This window comes from Microchirus variegatus (genome assembly GCF_963457635.1).
Source record: "Microchirus variegatus genome assembly, chromosome: 18".
Lineage (NCBI taxonomy): Eukaryota > Metazoa > Chordata > Actinopteri > Pleuronectiformes > Soleidae > Microchirus > Microchirus variegatus.
The window spans coordinates 8,836,033-8,857,880 of record NC_139819.1 but is presented as its reverse complement, the minus strand read 5'-3'; the positions used below and the strand labels follow the sequence as shown (position 1 = coordinate 8,857,880).

The 21,848-nt window shown below is 39.8% G+C and overlaps 1 protein-coding gene across 1 annotated transcript in view; it reads left to right on the top strand.

Moving 5' to 3' along the window:
• Positions 1-21,848, top strand: part of ccser1 (coiled-coil serine-rich protein 1) — a gene marked incomplete at its 3' end in the record, with an annotated part of 123,194 nt that overhangs the window by 57,748 nt on the left and 43,598 nt on the right. Inside the window, exons 9-10 of the mRNA XM_083904854.1 lie at positions 462-539; positions 8,260-8,340. Coding sequence (XP_083760980.1) covers positions 462-539; positions 8,260-8,340 — 159 coding nt within the window. The remainder of the gene's footprint in view (positions 1-461; positions 540-8,259; positions 8,341-21,848) is intronic.

Here is a 21,848-nt window from a genome sequence, read left to right as displayed (position 1 = left end):
TCAAAATGTCGACAAAGTTATATTAGCATAAACCTATATACATCTTAAACATTAAAATATATATATATATATGTGTATGTATATATATATATATATATACACCTTCGAACCATTTGTAATGTCACGTCTGTTGCTGTGAGGTACTTTGCTTCTGTTCTTTTTAAAAGGTGCAACAACAATATACTTGCGTTTACCTCCTTGTTGGCTGCATTAATGTCCCCTGACAACACAAGGTCATACAGTATATAAGTGCTGTGTGCTCTGCGGTTCCAATCCTTCTGCTTACATCACATGATATAACTTCATTACATTTCTCACAAACACTCACACAGGTACATATAATGCAGATAAAACTCCTTTTTTGTGGGAGTTGTGTTGTTGTACCTCAGATGAATCACGGCCGTCAGCGATATTCTGAGCAACGTGTGACACCGTGTCTCTCTTTTTGTGTTTGTGTTTAGGATCTCAGCAGAGAGGAGGCCTTGTTGCAACAACTGAGGGAGAAAGATGAGCTGATTCTCAGACTCCAGAATGAACTGGTAAGATCCACTCGCTCAACATCGATTCACAGATTTGGTGTCTGACGAGAATGAAGAGAAATGAAATGCGTTTTACTTTGGTGGATGTGGTATTCTGAGCTCTAAAATCGTGTCAAGTTGTAGGTAATCACCTCATGTACGAAATATTGTCCTATTAGATGAAGAATTCAACAACAGAGAAGACATAAAAACAGATTTGAAGGATCAGTAAGATGGGAAGGACTGGACTATGATGTATAATACAGTAATACAGGATTTGCAGTTATGGGAAATTTAAGAAGCCCAATTAAGCGATGAACGATTTCCAAAATGTTTATATTTATAGTGCCAGACATTAGAAATTTCATTTTATATCTCTCACAGTTTGCCTCTCTCTGTCTTTGCTGTTCTAGATATTGAAATTAAAAGTGCCATACGTAAGAATGTGGCCAAAAACGGTTACTACACAAAATACAGATGTCTTTTAGGTTTCCTTTTCTCCGCCATTGTAGCTCAGACCTAACTGGCAATCCCGTTGCTCGGCAGCTGAGACTCAACTGACTGCAATGATTGGTAGACGGCGATAGGTGGCGCCACATGCCAAAATAAAAACATGATTTGCGGTCTGCAAATTCTTAATGAAAATATTTTGGCTGTACTGTTGTTGTTGGTGAGTTCAGTAAATTATATGAATATTATTCCTGAGTCTCTGTGGCATATTAGGAGGATTTTATGGCCATTTGCTTTAGATTTATTACATAATTCACCTTTAATAATTAAAGCAGCTTGAGTATTCTTGAATAATTAGTTTTATGGATATAAATTAAAGGCTTCTTGCCCTCAAAGTACAGATCTTTTCTGAAAGGTTAAAAATATACCCCAACAAGGTTTACTTGCATTGCTTTAAATAAATGTTTTTTAATTTGTTTTTATTCTTTCTTATGGTCCTCTGCTATGAGAGACTACATACGGGAGAGAGAGGGAGAAGGAAAATAAATGTTAGATTGTTTTATAGTTGGCTTGAAATCTCATTAGCATCACATGGCGTGGCACAAGGAAGATCAATGTAAATTGCTTGTACCTGCTCGCTTAATGTGATCGCAAAATTATAGGGAATCCAGTTCAGTTAACGACTACTACTACTTCTTCTCCTCCTCCTCCTCCTTCCCAACATATGTAGCTATACAGTGTATGTCTGTAGATTGTAGTGTCAGTATTTCTTCCCATATTCCAGTTTTAGATACAAATTTGTAGCGTCGTTTACAAAAAGGCTCCGTGCAGCAACAATTTGCTCCGTTTGAAAACACATCACACCTTTAATGTGTCACCTGTTCTATCAAAGTGATGAAAAGCAGACATTATGCTCGGCCTTCGTAGGATAATGTGCCGGTGTTATGGAAGTATTTTTGGGAGACGCCAATCTAATCCAATGACTTGAGTCTCATTTGGCATCTGTTCCTTTGATCACTTTCTGGCACTCCCGTCTCATCTGTCTTAGTCTTCCTCTTTCTCTCCTCTCTGGCTATATTCAGCACCCAATCTGCATGCACTACCAAAGTTGAGCACATTTGTATTCAGACACCGGACTCATCTATGGATTCAGATGGCCACTTAGACAGCTACAGGTACATCGCCTCCCCCACCAAATTATAGGCAAGTCTGGAATGACTCAATATTCAGACCTGGAGCTTCCCCCCCCCTCACGATAGCCTCTGTTGTCAGTCGACTGTTACTGTTTAACAGTTCATGTGACAAAGCATTAGCTTTCTCTGAAATTATTTTCCAAAGTCAGTGATGTACTTGACACTGAAACACCTTTTTTATTCACAGTGATTCCATGAATGATTCCTTCCTGTTATTTCTATTATCGTCATATACACACAGCAGTTTATCTTGATATAGGATTTGGCGATATTATGGTAATACAGTATAGTGTTTCCAGCTAGAATTTATTTTATTTTTAGATACTGTTGGATTCTTCTCATTGTTATGTTTCTAATTTTGATTTTAAGTCAATTAACATAATAATAATAACACACAACCCTGGAAATTACCCCACTCTGTGTATACATTTGTGCATTGTTTCCAAAAGTGAGCAAACAACTTATTTACTCCTGCATCGTCACATCCGCTTTTCTCTTTATAACAACTGAATTTAACTTAATGATCAAGCAGAACAAATGTGAGTTAAACCTTAGTACTCGTGCGGCACGGATCTGTGCCACAGGTGCACCCTTGGTAAATTGCCATGGGAGTAATGCACAACTCCTTATATGGACATCCTGGGGTGTGTGTGTTTATAGGTCACATTATTATTTTCCGTCTTCTTATGTGAATTTTGAGTCAAAGTTTTGATTTTATAACGCAATTTTAGTAGTGATATAAAGTAAATGATTACTAAATAGTTGTGCAGAAGTCACCCATTTAGACTGTTTTTCTTTTCTTTTTGTTCATAAAAATTAGCCAAGTGAACTTTGAACTGTGACATATTTCCACATTTCTCAAATTCAATCCGATTTTAAACATTTTGAGTACTTTTTGCTCAGGTGCGTTTATATAGTTGGTGAAAATTATTAATTTTTTCCCATCAGATTGCCTAGGTTGTGCTGAACAAAAAAAATGGTATAAGACACTATATTGCACATTCTTATAGCCTCTACTGTACATTGAAATGCTCAGTGCCCTAAGGTTTAAGCATACACTCATGCTTTTTGACCGTGCTCTAACAGTTGCTCATGTTTGACTGTCTTAAGGCCAGAAGGTTACGACCAGAGACAGAGTTCATTACCAAAAGGAGAGGAGAAAGACGGGGCTAAACATATTTGTGTCTGTGCTGTGTTTTAAGTTATCTCGAGCCGAAAAAAAAAATATATTTACAGCCGCATTGACAGTTTACTGTGAACTCTCTCCTCTGCTCGGCCTTCTCTCACCACTTCAGTAATACAACAGCTGGTGAGCACAAGCTTTATACCTGTTGTTAATAGAAGGTGTTAATAACACAAGAGAACATATCTGTATGTAAATGTATTGCACTTTGTCATTGTGTGAATAAAACGATAACAATGAATTTTGTTAAAACAGCTCAAGAGGTGGAAAAAAAAATACAATTAGGGGAAATTTTTAGCGTTATCAAAACTTGGATATAGCCCAGTTCTAATATATAATGAATTTTACATTTAATTATCATTTCCTTTCCCAAGGAGCTGGAATTTATTAAATAAATCACTTGATATGAAGTACTCCGGATGAGCAGATGAGAGTTTGGGTGCATATTTTCTTAAAGATGATACTACTTCATTGTGGCAGTCTGTGGATAAGGATGATTGATTTGTCTGGAGGCTTGCTCCAACTTATATTTTTAGCTGTACCAAAGGCTCAAGATTGTCAAAAGATTTTAGTGTTGTGATAAAGTAAGTTTCTAACCAGAAGTGATTTCACCTAACTGTCATTCAGAATGATGCATGCAATGGCGCTCTAAATTACTGATGGAAAAACACAAACCACACTATAGCAAAATAAAGGTGACATTTCTCAATGTATTTGATTTGAGGGTCTGTGAAAATATCTCAAAACATGTGTACTATAATGGTAAATTCAATTTCTCTGTCTCAGAGCTACAACTGCCCATCGCCTTATACCTGCCCAACACACAATACCAGGTCCTTTTGTGTATTGTGTATTGTATATTGTGTATTGTGTCTAGCCTGAACTGACACCGTCCTACAACATCCGCAGAGTCGGCTCCCCGATACCTCCAGTAGACAAAGAGGTGTGAAAACACAGCCTGGAAAGGAAGACTATTTCTCTATTGGAGGAATGCGAAAGGGGAGTTGCATAGCTTCGGCCTGAAAAGGCAAACTTCTTGTCTATTGGAGGAATGCGAAAGGGTATACATGTGGAGGGCTCACGATGCTCTGGGTCTTTCTTCAGCTAGGATCACTCCTATGAAGATTGACCTTTTCCTTGCAACGAAAATAAAAAACTTGTCAGCAGAAGTTCTCTATTTCATTCTTCACCAGCAGCAGAGAATTTCCACAACAGTAATATGTACGTTTTTAGGCTCTAGAGGTATTGATAAAGGATTGTAGTCCAGTATAACACATTTCAAGTCTAAATATTATTCATTTTCTTAAGCTAAACTTTATGTCTGAACCACGCACTGCCCCAAAGGTTCCCAGGGGTGATGTTTTTTCTGCTGTCGCACTGTCGTGTTGTCTTCTGTTCATCCCGCTCCAGTGAACACACAGTGAGGTGTTTTTGAAAATGGCACAAAGTCCAAGATCAAGGTCAATGTAGTGGCCTCTGAAAATGACTTGACAAGATTGTTATGAAATGGTTTCCTAAAACTGTAACAATGACAACTTTGGACTCATATTTGATATCTGAGTTCATGGGACTTAGATTATTATTTTTTTATTATTATTATTATTTTTCAAATCATATTTGTGTCCCATCAGTATGTTGTCCTTTATCTGATATATAGCCATGCTACACAAATAAGAATGGTCATATCAGAATGCAAACATTTGCTGAGTGTTGTTCTCAATGAATTTCTCAAACTAGAATGAATTAGGATTTCACCAGTATGGCTGGTAATCTAAACATAGCCTTAGTGATGGACTTATTAGATTAATTGGTCAGAGCGCAACGTCAGTGTGATTTTTTGTTTTCTTTCCCCCCAGTTAAGAAAAGATTTGGAATTGACGATCATGAAGTGCCTCATAACTATGAAACGATGGAGTGAGGACATCATATTTCAGTCATTAAAAGGGCAACTTTGCCGTGACGGAATAATGAACTGCAAAAACACTTTTCTGGCCAATCATTTCTACCATAACAAGAATGGCTGATAGATAATAGTGACGGCAGCTTAACTAGCTAGTGGAGGAATAATGTGCCCAGCCATGGAAAACAGGAACAAGTGTCCCGAGGGGCATTTTGAGTTATTTACAGATTCTGAAAGTGTGCTTTCCAACAATGTCTAACACATGGGAATCTGAAAATGTGTAAATTTTAGCCTCAAAGATTTACACTTCTATTTGCATAGTCCAACAGGACAGAAACTATCGTAGTAGTTTGAACAATGCTAATCAATAGCAGGTCTGGGAAACCCAAGGGTCCCATTAAGAGGCCCCAGGGGGTTCCCATAGAAAAAATGTAGTATGAATATACTAAATGTCATAAAAATGAAAAACAAGAAAGGCAATATACTTCAGAGTTGGCAGGATTAAATATAGACACATATTTCTAATATCGAATCAAATAAAATACATTTGAGTGGCTCTGTGGTGTAGTGTGGATGGATCGGTCTGTTGCTGAACCAGCTGCAAGTTGATAACGTGTCTTTCTTTTGTGCCCAGATAAAAGAAATTACCTTTCAGCACTTACTGTAAGTGACTCCTTGCTGAGCAGTAATATTGGGTTGCACTAAATCAACCAGGTGTACCTGGAAATGTCCATTTAATGCATATCAAGAGTACAAACGTCGAGTTTCAATGTTGAGTATAGCCATTGTGAGACCAACCCTGCAGCTGTAACATTGTGGGCGACATGAGTGACGGCAGTAATTGCAACGTGCTGCACAGACATTCGCTAAATTATGCTGTATAGCATTGCACAACATAAGGGACCCTGCATACTTTAACTCGTATAACTTTTATATCAACACTTGATCTCAGGCATAACATTTAAAATATAATGTTCACATTCCATATGTTTAATTTTCCCAATACCAATCCCCAAAACATGGCATTTTTAGTTCACGTGGTAGCAGGTTTAAAAATAACATGAATGTTTCTATTTACGAGACACGAGACACTCATAAAACAGTGTGGCTCACCAGTGTAGATTGATCAGATTTTGGATATCTTTGTTATTTATGTTATACTTATTTTATCTTTAAAGTTCACTCTACATTGCAGATTGATACATACAATTATAATATATAATAATATTACAACAGAATAGGCCTCTTATGTTGGACAAGCTGTTGTGGCCAATGTAGGAATATGAAAAATTGTTTCTATTTGCCATCATTGCAGGTAATTACAAAGCAATATAAACGCAAATTTGACTTCATTTCATTCTGAAAATCAAACCATATGAATTCTTCACACTATACCTAAGTTTTCAGGCCTGGATGCTGCACAATATCCACATCTGTTTATTTTATTGTGTGCCTCTTTCCCCTTATTTTCTATCTTTTCTTCTCATTTTCAATCCCTGTCTACATTACAACGAAATAGTGAAGCCACACATGGATCCATCAAAGATTCTTTAGGGAATTCAGTTGCTTGTGTGTGTGTGTCTGTGTCTATCTGTCTATCCATCTGTTTGTCACTTCTCTCTGACAGGGATGTTCTTCCTGCCAGCTGGATCAGATTTTATAGAATTTTTTTTATTTTTTTAAAGCATCAAATGTCATCATATATCTACTTGTGTGCATATGAATAGATTGTCTATTACAGGGCTTAATCCTTTCTGCAGCCACAGCCAAACCTTCTTTTTTATCTGCACTGTATGCCCTTGAAACAAAGGTCACTGTCAAAGATATGAAGTTGTTCTTTTTTTTGGAATGTTGTGCTTCAATGCATTGGCGAGGGTGTGTTTGCGCGCACAGTCTCTGTTCAAGTCTAAGAGGGGAAAAACTTGCTTCCCACAGCGAAGTTGAAGTGCAGCATTTTGAAGGAAAGGGCAGCTCATAGCCAGCGCTCTCGAGCTCTGCCTCCGTCTGTAAATCTGCCAGTGAAAACCTATTAATTATCTACTAGAAGGACCTGCTTTCTGGCTGGCCATCACTAGCTGTCACTTTTTATGAGATTTCCTTTCTCCCGGCTGGTGCATTTTGTGCGTGTGTGCTCCAACTGCAACATTTAACTGCGGAAAGCCTATCTTGCTTTTTGTGTAGTCCATGAGCATGACTAATGAAAACAGATTTTTAGCTCAATCTGTCAACTCACATGTGCCCAGGATCTGAGCAGGACAGTATATATTTGAGTTTCAAGTTCTATCATAAATTAACTTTCATTTCTTCCTAATTTGGATGATTAATTTTAATCAAGGTTAATGAATTTCTCAATATTTCATGGCCTCTGCGACGTTCAATCCGTTCTGTTCCTCAACCTGTGAGCAGCAGCGTAGGGCGAACGCGTCAGAATGATTAGTGGCATCATCGTAAAAAAAATGCTCCTCGTGGAAATAGCACTGGGTTCTTCTCATTTAGAGGACTTGCAACCTGCTGCTTCAAAATAATCACACGGGGTAACACAGCAATCGGCACCTCCTTGGTCAAGGTAAAAGTGCTGTATTTTGAAGGGAAGGGCCAATGCTTTTCTCTCTCTACATCCCGGTGTGTAAATCTGCCAGAAGAATGCTATTAATTATCTCCTAGAAGGACCTTTCTAGGAGGCTGGCCAGCACTCGCTGTCAGTTTTTATGAATTCTTCTCTACTGGTGCACTTTGAGGATGGCCCCTGCTCTAGTATTTGGCTGTAGAAAAGTTCTCCTGCAATTCGGCCCAGTTTATGACCTCTTGAATTTCCAGGAGGAAATGGATAAGGGGAAAAAATGGGTTTCACGTTTTTTGATTTTCTAAGCATGGGAGGCACCTGTACCTGGCAAAGCATACATCTGCTGGGGGGGGGGGGGATTCTGTGTTTTCTCATTGATATTGTTTGTGATGTTCTTCATAGTTGTGCGTTTCCAGACACAGCTGATGAACGTGCGTTTGTTTTGTGTGCAGGAAAATGCCAAAGCCGCCCTCAAGATGAAAGACTGCCAAACGACTGACCGTGTAACACAGACGGAACACATGGGGCCAGAGGTGAGATACACACTCACTGATGAAACACTGAATGTCTAGCATTATATATATATATATATATATAATATAGCATATATATAATATATATATATATATATATATTATAAGACTTGTGATGATTCATAAATATCAATAGATGAGGTGATTTTAATTAGAAAAGTTCACTTGGAGCTCCTTCCTTTCTCTTGTTTTGTTTCCCTTTTTTTTTTACTCAATTCAATTTTTGAAGAGTATAATTTCACCATTAGCTAAACTCTCATCAATAATGATTTCATGCTGCTCCTCCCTCCCATTCACACGGTGCTCGGAGAGTGAATGCTGTGCCGCTTCCTACCTGCACCTATTCCTAACACCCTCCGTTGACATGTCCTCGTTGGGTTTACTCTGGGCTGTGACAGTATGGGAACACCGCAGACTTAATGGATGACTGTCTAAAAATGGCTCCTGTTGCAGGAACAGGAGCAGTTTTGTGGTCTGTTTCTTTGACTAACTTCTCTCTCTTTTTAAAACGCTTTTCCTCCATGTCCTGCACCAGGGGTTCTTCTTTCATTCCTCTATTCCTGTTGTCTATACGGTTGGCACAAATCATCGTCGAAGGTGGAAAAGTATGTGCGTGCGCAACGCGGATTGTGTCAGCTACATAATTAACTTTCACGTAACAGAAATAGAACTTACTCTTGAAGAATGTAAACAAACTCTTTCACAACCGCCAACTTCACTTTCATGCGTTTCTTTAAATATTATTTAAGAACAAATTACTTTTGATACTGTGTCAAGAGGTGTACATTAAAACGATGCACGTATTATTAGGGGATGTATTGGAACCTATTACAATTACAGCCAGCCACAATGGCACCTTCAATTTCCCCTCAGACAGCGCTCTTTCCCAGTAATGGTTGTGCAATTGAATAGAAGCCCCTCATGGAGGAGTCACATGTACTGTAAGAGAAACCATGCAGTCCACAGGTGCTATGCTGTGAAGTGAGAAATGTGAAGTGAGACCTATAGTTGCTGTTGTGATTCAACTTAGTAATTGGTGAGAAAATATTAATACAAATTATGAATTATTTTAATAATTAATTTTGTTATTAATTTTCTTAAAAACGGGGCACCACTCCTCACTGTGCACTGGTTTGTGGGGAATGAGTCCATCACAGCTGGACACCTTGGGGGGATGGCCTCTCTTTCTTTGTTCTCAACCATGAGGCCTTTTATGACTCCAAACTTTTCACCAGGCTTTATGACTTCCCAGTAGGCCTCAACAGACGACAATGGCTAGGCCCAACAGTTGCCAAACCCCCCGAGAAAACAAGAAGAATTTGTTCTCTGATAAAATAGACTTTGTATCTATGTAGGCTATGTATCACTCTGTAATCTTGCAGTGCAGTCTGTAACGATATTGTGGTTATTTTGCAACATCCTGGTGATAGGTCCTAGTGACATACGGTATCTGTTGCTCGGAGATAGTGACGGAGGATGTTAATCAGCTGAATGGGTCGGTCTTGATGTAACTTACTGTCAAGAGCGTGTTGTTGATTTGTGCATTTTTCAAAGAATGTAACTCAGATGTGCAACAGAAAGGACAAGTTACACATTAACTTATTATAGGTAGGTTATGTGCACCAGCAATCTTAAAAATAAAACTGATCGAATTTGCATTCGCACAGCAGGAAAATTCAGTGAATCAACAGTGAAATTGCAGGGCCATACCCGATTGTTCGTCCTTTATCGTTTTCGGCTTGCTCATCATTTTTTTTTCTTGTTCCATCTGCAAACTGTGCTCTCACTCTTTGTTTCCTGCTTTTCTCTTGTGCTATACATGCCCCCTCAAATGCGACCATCATTGACTAATGCATTGCTCTAAATGTAGCCTAATGGCCTCACGCAGTCGTGTTGCTCCTGTAGGCTAAAGCAAACAAAGGTGTGGGTTTGCTTGTGTAGTATCTTTTAGTTCAAATTTCTATGCGTTTTTGTTTTTTTTCTCATCTGAATGTCTGCGTTTACAAGTGTGTTTGTGCCTGTGTGTGTGTGTGTGTGTGTCTGTTTTGTGAACCAGCCATTAGGTCTGGCCTTGCACAGTAAAGTCAACGAAAATGCTCCTGAACGTGTCACAGTAACTTCATTCCTATAACATTCATACGCCAAAGACCTCTCTAATTCTCTTATTACTGTGATTATGTGTTTTTCATTGTCATTTTCATGCCGCATAATTTCCACTTTTGTGGGATTATGCCCTCAACAGACCATGTACACTCACACTACTTTGTTTGCATAGTTGGATTCTCCCTTTGTCCAGACTTTCTTATTTTCAAGTTTTTTTTTGATTACCTTAGTTCCATTTATTCTGAGTGATGTCAGTTCATTTAAAATGACTTGGCTCTCCAGGCGTGTGTGAGTAAGATTATTTTCCCCACTCCTATGCTACATTGTGATGTTTGCTTTCATCTTTGAAGATTCACTCAGTTATATAACCTCTGAGGTGAAGTGGGTTGATAATTCAAGTAATTACTTGAAGAAAAGTAGTGCTGCTAAGTATGCCATGTACTCAACATGTGGGGGAAGTGATATTAGTATTCCATAAATGTTTTATGGCTGTTGAATGTGACATTGCACAGCGTGATGATAAGAAAAAAGTCTGCCATTTCGTTTTCTTGTGTCACAAACCACTATGACAGTATTTTTTGATCATATGGATTATTTTTCCACTCAATACAGATGCACTCGTGGACTTTGCATGAAGGTGACGCAAACAAATATGAGTGAACGTGACATAGAACAGGGTCATTTAAAGCTTCTCCCATTAGCCAAGACCAAATGAGTAGAGGGTGTACATCTGTCACGTCAGATGTGGTTTTGTTGGATTACAGAAACAAAAGTACAGTTGAGTGCATGAAACAAAGTACAAAGTCTTTTTTTTTTTTTTTTTTGCCCACGGCACACCATATGGCAAAAAAAAATAAAAAATCATGACGATAAAAGAAGATAACAGCTGCCATCGCAACTTACATCTGCACAAGACTTGGCCCCAATTTAAAAAGTTAAAAGAAAGGTCATGATTAGCAATATTTGTCATTAGCTTGCTGGATGTGATGTGACCTCTATCTGGATATGGAATTTGGTCACATTCACTAGCAGTAGTGCAGTCAGCACAATCCGCACTCATCCCTGGCTTACTTTTTTAATACAGTAAGTTCAGCATTTGAAAATGTGGACAGTACTCTGCCGTCTGGCATTGCTATCTCGTTATAAGACCAGTACCTAGCAATCGAGTCCTCCATATGCTCAGGCCTCTTAAGTAGATTGGCTCTTAATGAGAGGAGCAGCTGGCTGCCCGCTAGCAAGCTAGGCTAGCAGCACAGGTGACTTAACACAGCAGTAGCTCAAGGCATGTGCGCTCTGACTTTAGCCCCCGATCCCTGTGTGCATGTCTGTGTATTAGAGAGAGAGAGAGAGAGAGAGGCTGAGTATGTTATGGAGTGACTGGGAGACGCTGCAGCATTAAACTGGCCTATATAGGTTAGCTACCCCAGTGCATTGAGGACAGTCGGCGAGCAACAGAAAGTGTGTCTACAAGTGGGGCAGCTATTTCTACTGCTTCTGCCACTTGATTAGGTCGACCATCCTATTCATCCACTCTCCTTTTCTGGAGCGCCTTCCTACTTTTCCCTCACTGCGTTGTCCTCCTCCTTCACTTTCACATGCTCTCTTTTTGATGAAAGTGCAGAAAGTTAGCGCTCTCTCTCCTCTCCTCTCAGGTTTTCAGGGCTTCAGGAATCCATCAGGGATTCTCCTGCCCTGGTTTCCCCACCATCGTACACTCTGTCCTATACGGACAGCTCATGGCCCTCACGCTCTGTTCCACGGGAATAAAACCTGTGGCCAACTTGCCTCAAAGTTCCGTCTTTTATCCCGTTGTAATGGGGCTACCTTTTCCGACTTGCTTGATTTTGAGGAAGGGCAAGAAAAGTAAAACTTATTTTGATCGGTGGGGTCCAAGTCAGGTGCTCCAACGTTTGGCTTTTTCAATGAACATTTTCTTAATTTCATGATTTCTGCACATTTACCAGATCAAATTCAGGATTGTGGGAAAAAAATTGAGATTAACATTTTTAGCAGTAGTTTGGTATGAAAAGCTGAAAGTAGACCTCTGTAATGACTCATTTATGATTGATGGATTGATGATGGATCATGTGCCCTAGTTTGCCATGCTCTCTCTAGAGCCATATGTGTATGATAATTCAGTCCAATGTAGGAGTGCCAGTCCCTGTAGCAGTGGACGCACTGGTGGAGACTCACCCTTTCCACTGACGCCTGCATGCTGCTGCCTGACTGTGGATTGTAGAATGCAGCAGCTGCTGCAATCTTCTACATCCTGGCCCAATGTTGATATCAAGGGTTGCCTTGTCCTGCTTGTAGAAGTCTTTACATTGGAGGTAGTGATAGCCTACTGGCTTCTCTCCAGACACAATTCTCCATAAAGAAGGTCTTTTGGTATGGAACCTCCATCTTTGTGAATGACCCAACCATCAAAGTGGTCTTTGCTGTTGTAGCAGAGTGTATATTGTTGGAAGTCCTGCATGTGACCTCAACGTTTGGCAAAGACTCTGCAGATGAAGCTAAATCAGCTTCTTCTCTTGCTTAGAAGATGTTGTCCATGCCTTCCTCTTAAAGGAGACGGCTAAATATACAAGCATTGTACACTGCAGCCTGAGTCTTTTGTAGTAACTTTTCCCATACATGATTATTCAGGTAGGCTGAAGACCAGGATCCTCATTTCTAAAGCTCAAAAACAAATGTCTCTCACACATTAACAGCAACTAGGTGAAACTGTGACTCTGGTGGCAGGAGGGTGAATAGCCAGAAACTGTCACCACTGTATAAAACAAGTTCAGCTATTACTGCTCACAACAAGATTTTGTTAGCATAGCATGACATACTTTTTTAAAGGAGTAAACAAATACTCTCTGAAATGTGCACCTACAGTACATTAACACCCAAATCGTCACACCTAAACACACATAAATGCATCGTATCTGTTATTGCAAGTTGACATTTAAAAGAAATGCAGATGGCTGTGCTTCAGTTGAGAAGGTAATTATCGTATTGTTTTTCGAACGATGTTTTAATGTTTTTGGTGTTCTAACTTAATCTTAACGCATCATAAGAGGTGTTTTTCATGGTGAAGAATGCTATAACAGTGTTTCGATAAAGCGTGATGCGAATTAAATGTATAATTATTGTTATTATTATTGTCAGAACAGAAAGTTCCACACCTGATGCTGTTCAGATTCAATCAACTGAACAGCAACTGAACTGGGGGAGGGTATAAAAAGAAATGTAATCACAATGTGCAATGACACAAAATGGCTCATTTGGCACTGCTGGAGGATGTGGCGAATGGGAAGCCCGGAGAGGGAGAGATTTTTCAGAAAGCTGCTAGATCTCCTGGCCAGTGATGTTAAATGGTTAGTTGGTTTCCGACTGCCACCTGCTGGACCTCTGTGTCACGCTGAGCCCGGCGTCAGAGAGAAAGCACAGAAATGGAAATCAAGACAGAAATCAGAAAAACTTTGAGGTATGGCGATTACTATACATACAAATCCAGTTTGACTAACGAGACCCCCCCCTTTACAATGTCTAACTCCATGGTTCTCAAACTGTGATACTAGGAAAATCAGAACATATATACACCAGGGTATGTGATCAGAGTGGAGCTGAGTAATTTGACCTCAATAATAATAAATTAAATAATAATAATAATTAAAGTCACCTTATCTGTCGCTCCATCTTAATGTAATTTCTCTATACGAGTGTGTGAAGTATATGAGAGGAAGAGGAGGAGGAGGAGGATGAGAGAGCAAATTATCTTATTGGGAATAAATATGGCTCCGTAGCTGACTTTGCGCGGCTTATTTACGCCACTGTATTTTAACATTGGCAATAATGGTGTGACTTCGAGAGCTCAGTATTTCTTCAAGTGGTAAATTAATCGTTGAGAGAGAACCACTCGTCTAAGGTTTTGTAGAGCACACCTTTTGGTGTCCACCAAGTTAACATTTTGTCGCGCGCATCCACGTCACCAACACGTAGACTGCACATTGAGTATCATTTTTCCTTCTTTCCTCTCCTCTCTGTGTTTGCCATCACATCCTGTCACTCCACATCAATGCATATTAATTGATTTATTTATGGGCAACCATTGGCGTTACTTGAAGCTGCCCCGAATTTCGAGTTTGGGATTGTGATTTGTAAAGACAAACTGGCTTTCGTGTGCGTACAACAACCCTTCAGATGGTTCCTGCGCCCAGTAGAGCCAAAAACTAATTGAAACATATGAACCAACCCCCCCATTTTTCAATACCGCGCTTGAAGACCTATCCTTCTTTCTGTCACCAATATAGAGATCGCAGGAAAAAGGTAAAAGGGAAAACCGAGAGAGCGAGATAGAGAGGAATAAAGAAGAGGGTTAGAGAGAAAAGGCATGAAGCTGTTTTATATCCCGCAGAGACTCTTAAGAGCTGGAGGTATGAGAGCTGTTTGAAAGTTTTTTAGAGGGGATTTAATCGATTGAGACTGCTTTCTTTCAGCAAGCTAATTTCATGGCCATTCTCAAAAGGAACATTTATGGGGAGAATCAAAAGCTCCTGATGGTTAGCTCACTCTGGTTCTCCCCCTCTCTCTCTCTCTCTCCCCCTGTCATTTTCTATTCTCTTCAGATTTGTGCAACTTTACCTTTTTTTGCCTCATGTTTCTTTCTCTTTGTCTCCCTCTGCTTCATATCCACCCCTCCCATTCAGTCTCAGCTTCTGAAAGGAATAGGATGAGTGGAGGGATAGAAGTGAATCATTTGTCTGTTTGTGAGCTATTATATTTGAAAAGAGAAGCGTCTGAGCCAGTTGATCAGTTTCTCCCCGTCTTCTTCCTCTTCATCTCCAATTAAATAAACAGAAGTATTGTATGAAGTAAGTGATTGCATATGACTTAGAACAAAATTAGTCTGTGTCTTTTTTTGTCCGCTAATGGAAAATCGCTGCCTCATTATTTCTGACAGATCGTCCCTCACAAACCATTGATTTAAAATGTGTAAAGATATTTGGTCCACATGGTTAGCCTCAGAGCAGGAAGTGCAGAAGAGGTTCTCACCATATGCTTGAGGGTTTTATCCAGGTACTCCGGATTCCTCCTGCTATCCAAACACATGCAAATTGGGAATTGGTTAAATGGGGACTTCCATTTGACCATGGGTGTGAGTGTGAGTGTGTTGGTTCTTTGTCTCTCTATATTGGCCCTGCCATGGAATGGAAACCTGCCTAGAATCCTCTATGCCAGCTGGGCTTGGCTTCACCTGCTTTGAACAACATGAATAAATGTGTAAATATAAGAAGAAACTAGTAAGTATAAGGGTTAACAAGTTGTATTTATATACACTGTGGCTGGGGAAATCAAAGAAGAAAGAGCAATATTTCACATTGCTCCTGTTTGAAAGAACAAGTTTTTCTAATATAATTAGGTTTGTTCTATAACTAAAAACAGCTAACGCTAGTGATACGAGACGGTATAAATAGAAGACGAATGATAGGTATGTGTGAGCTTACAACAGCATAAGGTTAAGATGTTAATATTTTCCTCTATACGTGCCAACAGTTATGTTGAAGGGACAATCTTTTTAGAGTTATCTCATAGGAGAAGTTTAAAATGGACTGTACCCAACATCAGTTAAAATCCAACTTATCATTTTTTTTCATCTGAGGCAGCAGTCTCTGTACCACAGATGGCCTGTGTTTTCTTGCCTGTATCTTTCCAGTCAGTTTGCATGGTTACTTTCCTCATCTGATATGCCCTCACCTGGAAAATGGACTCTGTTGGTTCTTCATGTGGACCTGCTACATCTCAATTAATGCTCCCTTAATGCCGACCAAAGCTTTCCTAGTCGGTCGGAGCGGTGTCGCTTTCGAACTAATGTCACGTTTCAGTTAAAAAAACGATTCTGTCTGCACTTGCACACGGAAAATCACAACTGCCACAGATTGTTTTGCTGTGCCTTTTCTCCTTTGAGGAGGTTTTTCTGTCTGAAATTATTGATCCAGACAGTCGAGGGGAAAAAGAAGACTTTGGTTTACTAACCGTGGCTGTGCGTGGCAGTCACACAGATCGTGTTCCACAAACCTCCCTGTTGAGAGAGCACTGCTCGTGAAGTGTCTTTCTGGAGCTGGGGGAACCCTGAATCAATATGAGTGATGTCACAGATCATATGAATCTACGTCATCCGTGCTTTGCATGTCTTTGTTGATAGGAGGATGAAGGGTCCAGTGCTGAATCGTGTCTATGTAGGTCTCCAGCGCCTATTCCTGTAAACTAGATCACTTTGTACAGTCATAGTCCAAACTAAGTAATGCTGCTGCTGGGGACAGAAATAACAAAGATGGAGAGAAAGGGGAGGAGATATAGGGCACCAAAGAGGCCGTTTCTGCCCTACTTAGAGGTTTTATACATTCTTTTTTATTTTTTTAAAGTCTATCATTTACGTCCTTCCATCTTTCTGCCTCGTCTCATAATTCCATTTTTCTTCTCCACTGTGTCCTACCATAAAAACGCCCTTGGTTTTTCTTTCCCCCGCTGCACGCTCTGAACTCTCTCCATCTGCATATTGCTTCTCCTGTCTTTGTCCCTGACCCTTACCACCTTGTCCCCCACATGTCCTCCCATCTTCATCTCCTACTTTCCCCCATCATCGCTTATGCTCTTTTGTGTTGTATTTCTCAAACATTTACCTTCTTTTTTTTATTCATTTCCTTTTCATTGTGTCCTCTCTCCTTTCTTTACATGTCACTTCCACATGTTTCTCCTTTGTGCTCTGCCTTTACCTGTATGCATCACATTTCCTCCCTCATCTCCTTTATTACGGTTACTCTTTCACCTTACCTTGCACCTCTCTGTCACCACTCATCTCCTATTACGTTTTCTCTCTCGCGCGTTCCGGTGTTCTCTGACGCGATGAAAGTTTACATGGCTTTTTGAACTGTTTCCCCCAAACACTCATGTACAGACATTTCATCTCAGCTTTAAATACGTTGTTAATTAAGTACGATTAACATTGAACTGAATTGTTTTTTTTGTTAACAAATCAAGATAGAGATCAGACCTGGATTACAATTATGTGAGGTCTTCATCTCTGGATAAAAGTGTGTCACGACTCCCACACACACACACACACACACGCTGAATAAAAAAGCTAATCATCCAGACCGCTGAGATGAAAGCGGCGAATAGTTGTCACGACAACTGTATGATTACAGCGAAGCATTTCCGTATGTGTAGTGTCTGTTCCGAGTTGCCACCACACCACACCACACATGCAGAGGTTGTTAATTTCTCCCGCAGAAATAAACAGATGGATTTCTCATGCAAATGGCTTCACAGAAATCAACGCTGAGAGCGGTGGTGTGCGGCGGAAACGGTGCCACCTTTTCACCTGATGAGCTGATGAATTTATTCTTGTTAAGGGCATTATCACAGAAAAGAGACTACAGCTTCGACTACCCTGAGTATCAGAGCTGAATCAAAGTGATCCACCATACCAATCCATGCAACTGTTCTTCTTAGTAATGAGCTTTTGAAATAAAATGATTATATTTCTCTTATGCTTCTCTATTTTGTTAATATTGACGGTCCATCATGTCATATTTAAAAGGGTTAATTGGTAAGAATTGAATACCCTACCCATACGTTGTTGGTATAGGGGTATGTTCGATTTAAAATAAGAACATATTTGTTTGTCATAGCCTTCTTATAAGCCATTTATATGTACTGTAACCAGTGAATGATTTGATGACATCGGTGATTTTTGATTTGCAATGAATTTGAAGCTGTTGCTGAGAGAATCCAAATACCGATTTATACTTCACCTACCACTTAGCAGCTCTTTAGCAGACCATATAAATAAAGGACAAGGCTGCGACCGGCGTATTTATTAGGAGTTGGCAAAATGCAGACCGCATTGGGTTCTTCAAAATGCAAAAGCACATTGTTGCAGAGTAGCTATAAAAAATGTAGATTTTGGCAAGCAGATAGTTGTGTGTGTACTGTGGGTGTGTATATATATATATATAAGGAACAAATTACCTTTTAAAGACTGTGTACGTTGCTGTAGTGTCACCCTACAGCTCTGATTTTGTTTTCTTCTTCCCCTTTGTTCATTACAACTAGTGCCACTTATAGAAATCACCTAAAGGGGTTCATTAGTATTACAGAAAAGAGGGCCGTATTTTGTCACTACAAATCCCCAGGGCTTTCAATAGGCGCAGGCAGACATATAGTGCAACACTTAATGAATTATTGAAATACTGAATGTGTAAAATTACCATTTGAATGAATAACATACAAATTGCATTTGTAACATCATTGCTGGATGGAGCACCTTGGATAAACTTTATACGTGTATTTGTTCATTTGCAAGTAATGTAAAGTGGCAGTCTGCCACTGATGTAAACAGTTGCAGGGATTGTCTGAGGTTGGTTAATGACTGTGAAATCTACCAGAATTAAGCATCACTTCTCTCATTAGCCTTAACACCAATTTGTCCCTGTCTCTGCCACCCTCTCCTTTTTATTGGTTGCTTGTTGTGTCAACCTGTCTTCTGTTTCCAGGGCATCAAGGCGCATGGGAGCGCCACTTTGTCATCAAGGAGACAACTGAGTGAGTGTCTCTGTGATATCACCTTAGACGTGACTGTGTCTTGTAGTGGTCTACCTTAATTTACTGTGTTAGTTGGGAGAACAGGGGGTCTTGGTACTGAGGCTTGATTAATCTACACGGCTCCACAGGTTGATGAATCACTGGTCTGCAATCATGCTACTTCACAAATCAGCTTTCATACCGCCTCCGCCATTTCTTTTCCACAGTCAAAAATTGACTGATATTTTAAAGACCTTCAAGGCACATGTCCGTCGGTTCTGTGATTTCCATGCTTTCCATTCAATGTCCGCGTAAAAGGTGTATTCTGTGTTGGCCGTTATGTTGGCCACTGCTCATTTGCATGAAGTTGAAGCCCAGACTACTTAATGCAAATCAGAGGCGTCTGGCGCAACTCACTGCCATCGCAAAAACGATGGACTTTTGTTTTTACTCACTTCAATATTTAATGAATTCGTAGTTTAAGCGGGAATATACATTTTATATTTAAAATGGCCCTATGTCAGCTGGGATTGGCACCATTGCCCCCCGCGACCCTCATGTGGAGTATAAAGCGGTCGAAGATGGATGTATGGAAGTCGCTGTTTTAAAATGATGAAATAAAATGGATGGAGCCCACTGCTGGTTATGTGAAGTAAAATGATGGTTGCTATGTTAAATAAGCAAGTACTAAGTATAAATCAAGTCCTCGTATGGAGACCTTCTGTGTAAGGAATGCCACCTGCACTGCCATTGTCCTGTAACGTAGACAGGAATGCTGCCTTTTGTACTTGTCAGAACTACTTGTTGTACCCAAAATGATGGTGACCCTAAAGGATCTCTGTTCAGGTTAAAGTCAGTCAGAGCAGATCTGTCTGATGAAAGCTGATGTAGGGTGGAAAATAACACATGACAGTTCAGCTCAGACACAAGACAGTGACACAAATCTGATACTGCAAGTCATTTTTTGTTGTAAGCTACCAAGAGCATTTTGAAGCTTTTTTTTTTTTTAATGATTTTTACTAGTACACTTTATTCTGAATGAGCTATTTATATTCTAGGGAATTTGAGATCCTAATAAGCCAATCAGATTTATACGGTCACCATATAAGATGCACTTTATTTTATCCTTCTTAAGATGTTTTCACTTATGGAAATTGATTAACTACCTGACAAGATTTTCCAAAAGCAGCAAAAGAAGCATTTATTGAGCTTTGAAATTAACAGATGGCTTGTGATATCAGGCCGCAGACTGCATCAAATGCATTTTTAAAAACTGTATTGTGGCACACAGTGCAGCAAATATCATGATGCAGTGAGGTCAATCATTTCCCGAAGTGAAAACACGTGGGAGGGAAAAACCAAACATAGTGCACTTGTTTTAATGTCTTTTCCCTGCTTTCCCACCTGCCCTTTATTGGATTGTACTGCAGTGGAGCATGCTTTAAGATTCAGAGCACCTCTGTGTGAATGCTGTATTAAAGCCCCCCTCCCCCCCTTTTCTGTTCATGTGTAAACTTTGTACCGTGCCTGTCATTACACAATGAATTTTAACCCCACCTGTCACAGGGTCACGAAACCTCTTTTTCACCTTGTGTGCCCGTGACCAAATTCAGACCCCCCCTCTCAACCACATACACATTAACAGACACAACACAAGCGCAGTGCTCACACACACAAAGACCAAAGTCCACTTTGTAAAAAGGACACATCCACTATTAACCACAAAGGACTGATGGTTATTTTGTGCTCAGATTTGTGAGTATATGAGAGAGTGTGAGTGTCCAGATATGTGCAGGTCTGCAGAGTATGAAGGTTACAGCGTAAGGAGACAATAAGAGCCATTAGAGCTTCATACGCTCCATTTGAGCAAGGGCACCTATGCACTCTGGTGCATGTCTATGGCGCTGGTCGTTCATGTTATTTAATTTTTTTATAAAACGTCCTGATGTGCTGCAAGAAGTCCCACTCCATTTGTGTGGATGTGCATGTACTTGGATCAGTATGCCATGTTTCCATCTTGGTACAGTTCAGTTTGGTACAGATAAGGCTTTTATTTAGGCTTTCCAAATGAATGGAAGTTAATGCGCTGACAGCTGCACACACCTGTGTCTGTTTTTGTGTTGGCGATACTTTTTCCCCCACTAAGTACTCAAGGATTGGCAGTTGTTCTGTGCTTTCCTGTGGTGTTATTAGTAATATTTGGATCAGTTGCAGGGCAAATATTATTGAGCTTAACTCTTAACTGACCAAAGTGAAACCAAGATGACTGAGTAAAAGCTAAAGCCAGGGATTTCTTAATTACAGTTTTTATAATATCAAATTGAAACTTGTGTCTCACAATATAGATACTGACTTTAAAATGTATCATCGTATATCTGCAAGCGCACCAAGATCTGCTGATATGACTGATGACAGTAGGCTGAATAACCTCCTTGACCTTGCACCCTCTACAGCTATTATTTTTTGATGCTTATTTAAAGCAGGAAAAGTAGAGTTACATCGTTGATCCCCAACTGTCTTTTACGTGTATCATAGCGAACAACTAAATGGTGGCTCCATTAAGAGTTCATGAGGGTTAAACACACAGAATGTCATTTCTCTCTAAAGAAAATATTCACAAACGGTGATTTCATAATGTCAGGAGGCAGTGTGTGTGTGTGTGTGTGTGTGTGTGTGTGTGTGTGTGTGTGTGTGTGTGTGTGTGTGTGTGTGTGTGTGTGTGTGTGTGTGTGTGTGTGTGTGTGTGTGTGTGTGTGTGTGGTCATAGAAATTGTTGTGTGGTCTCGTTTGGGTTCCTGTGTGTATTTGCACTTTAAGGGGAAAGCTTCCCCTGG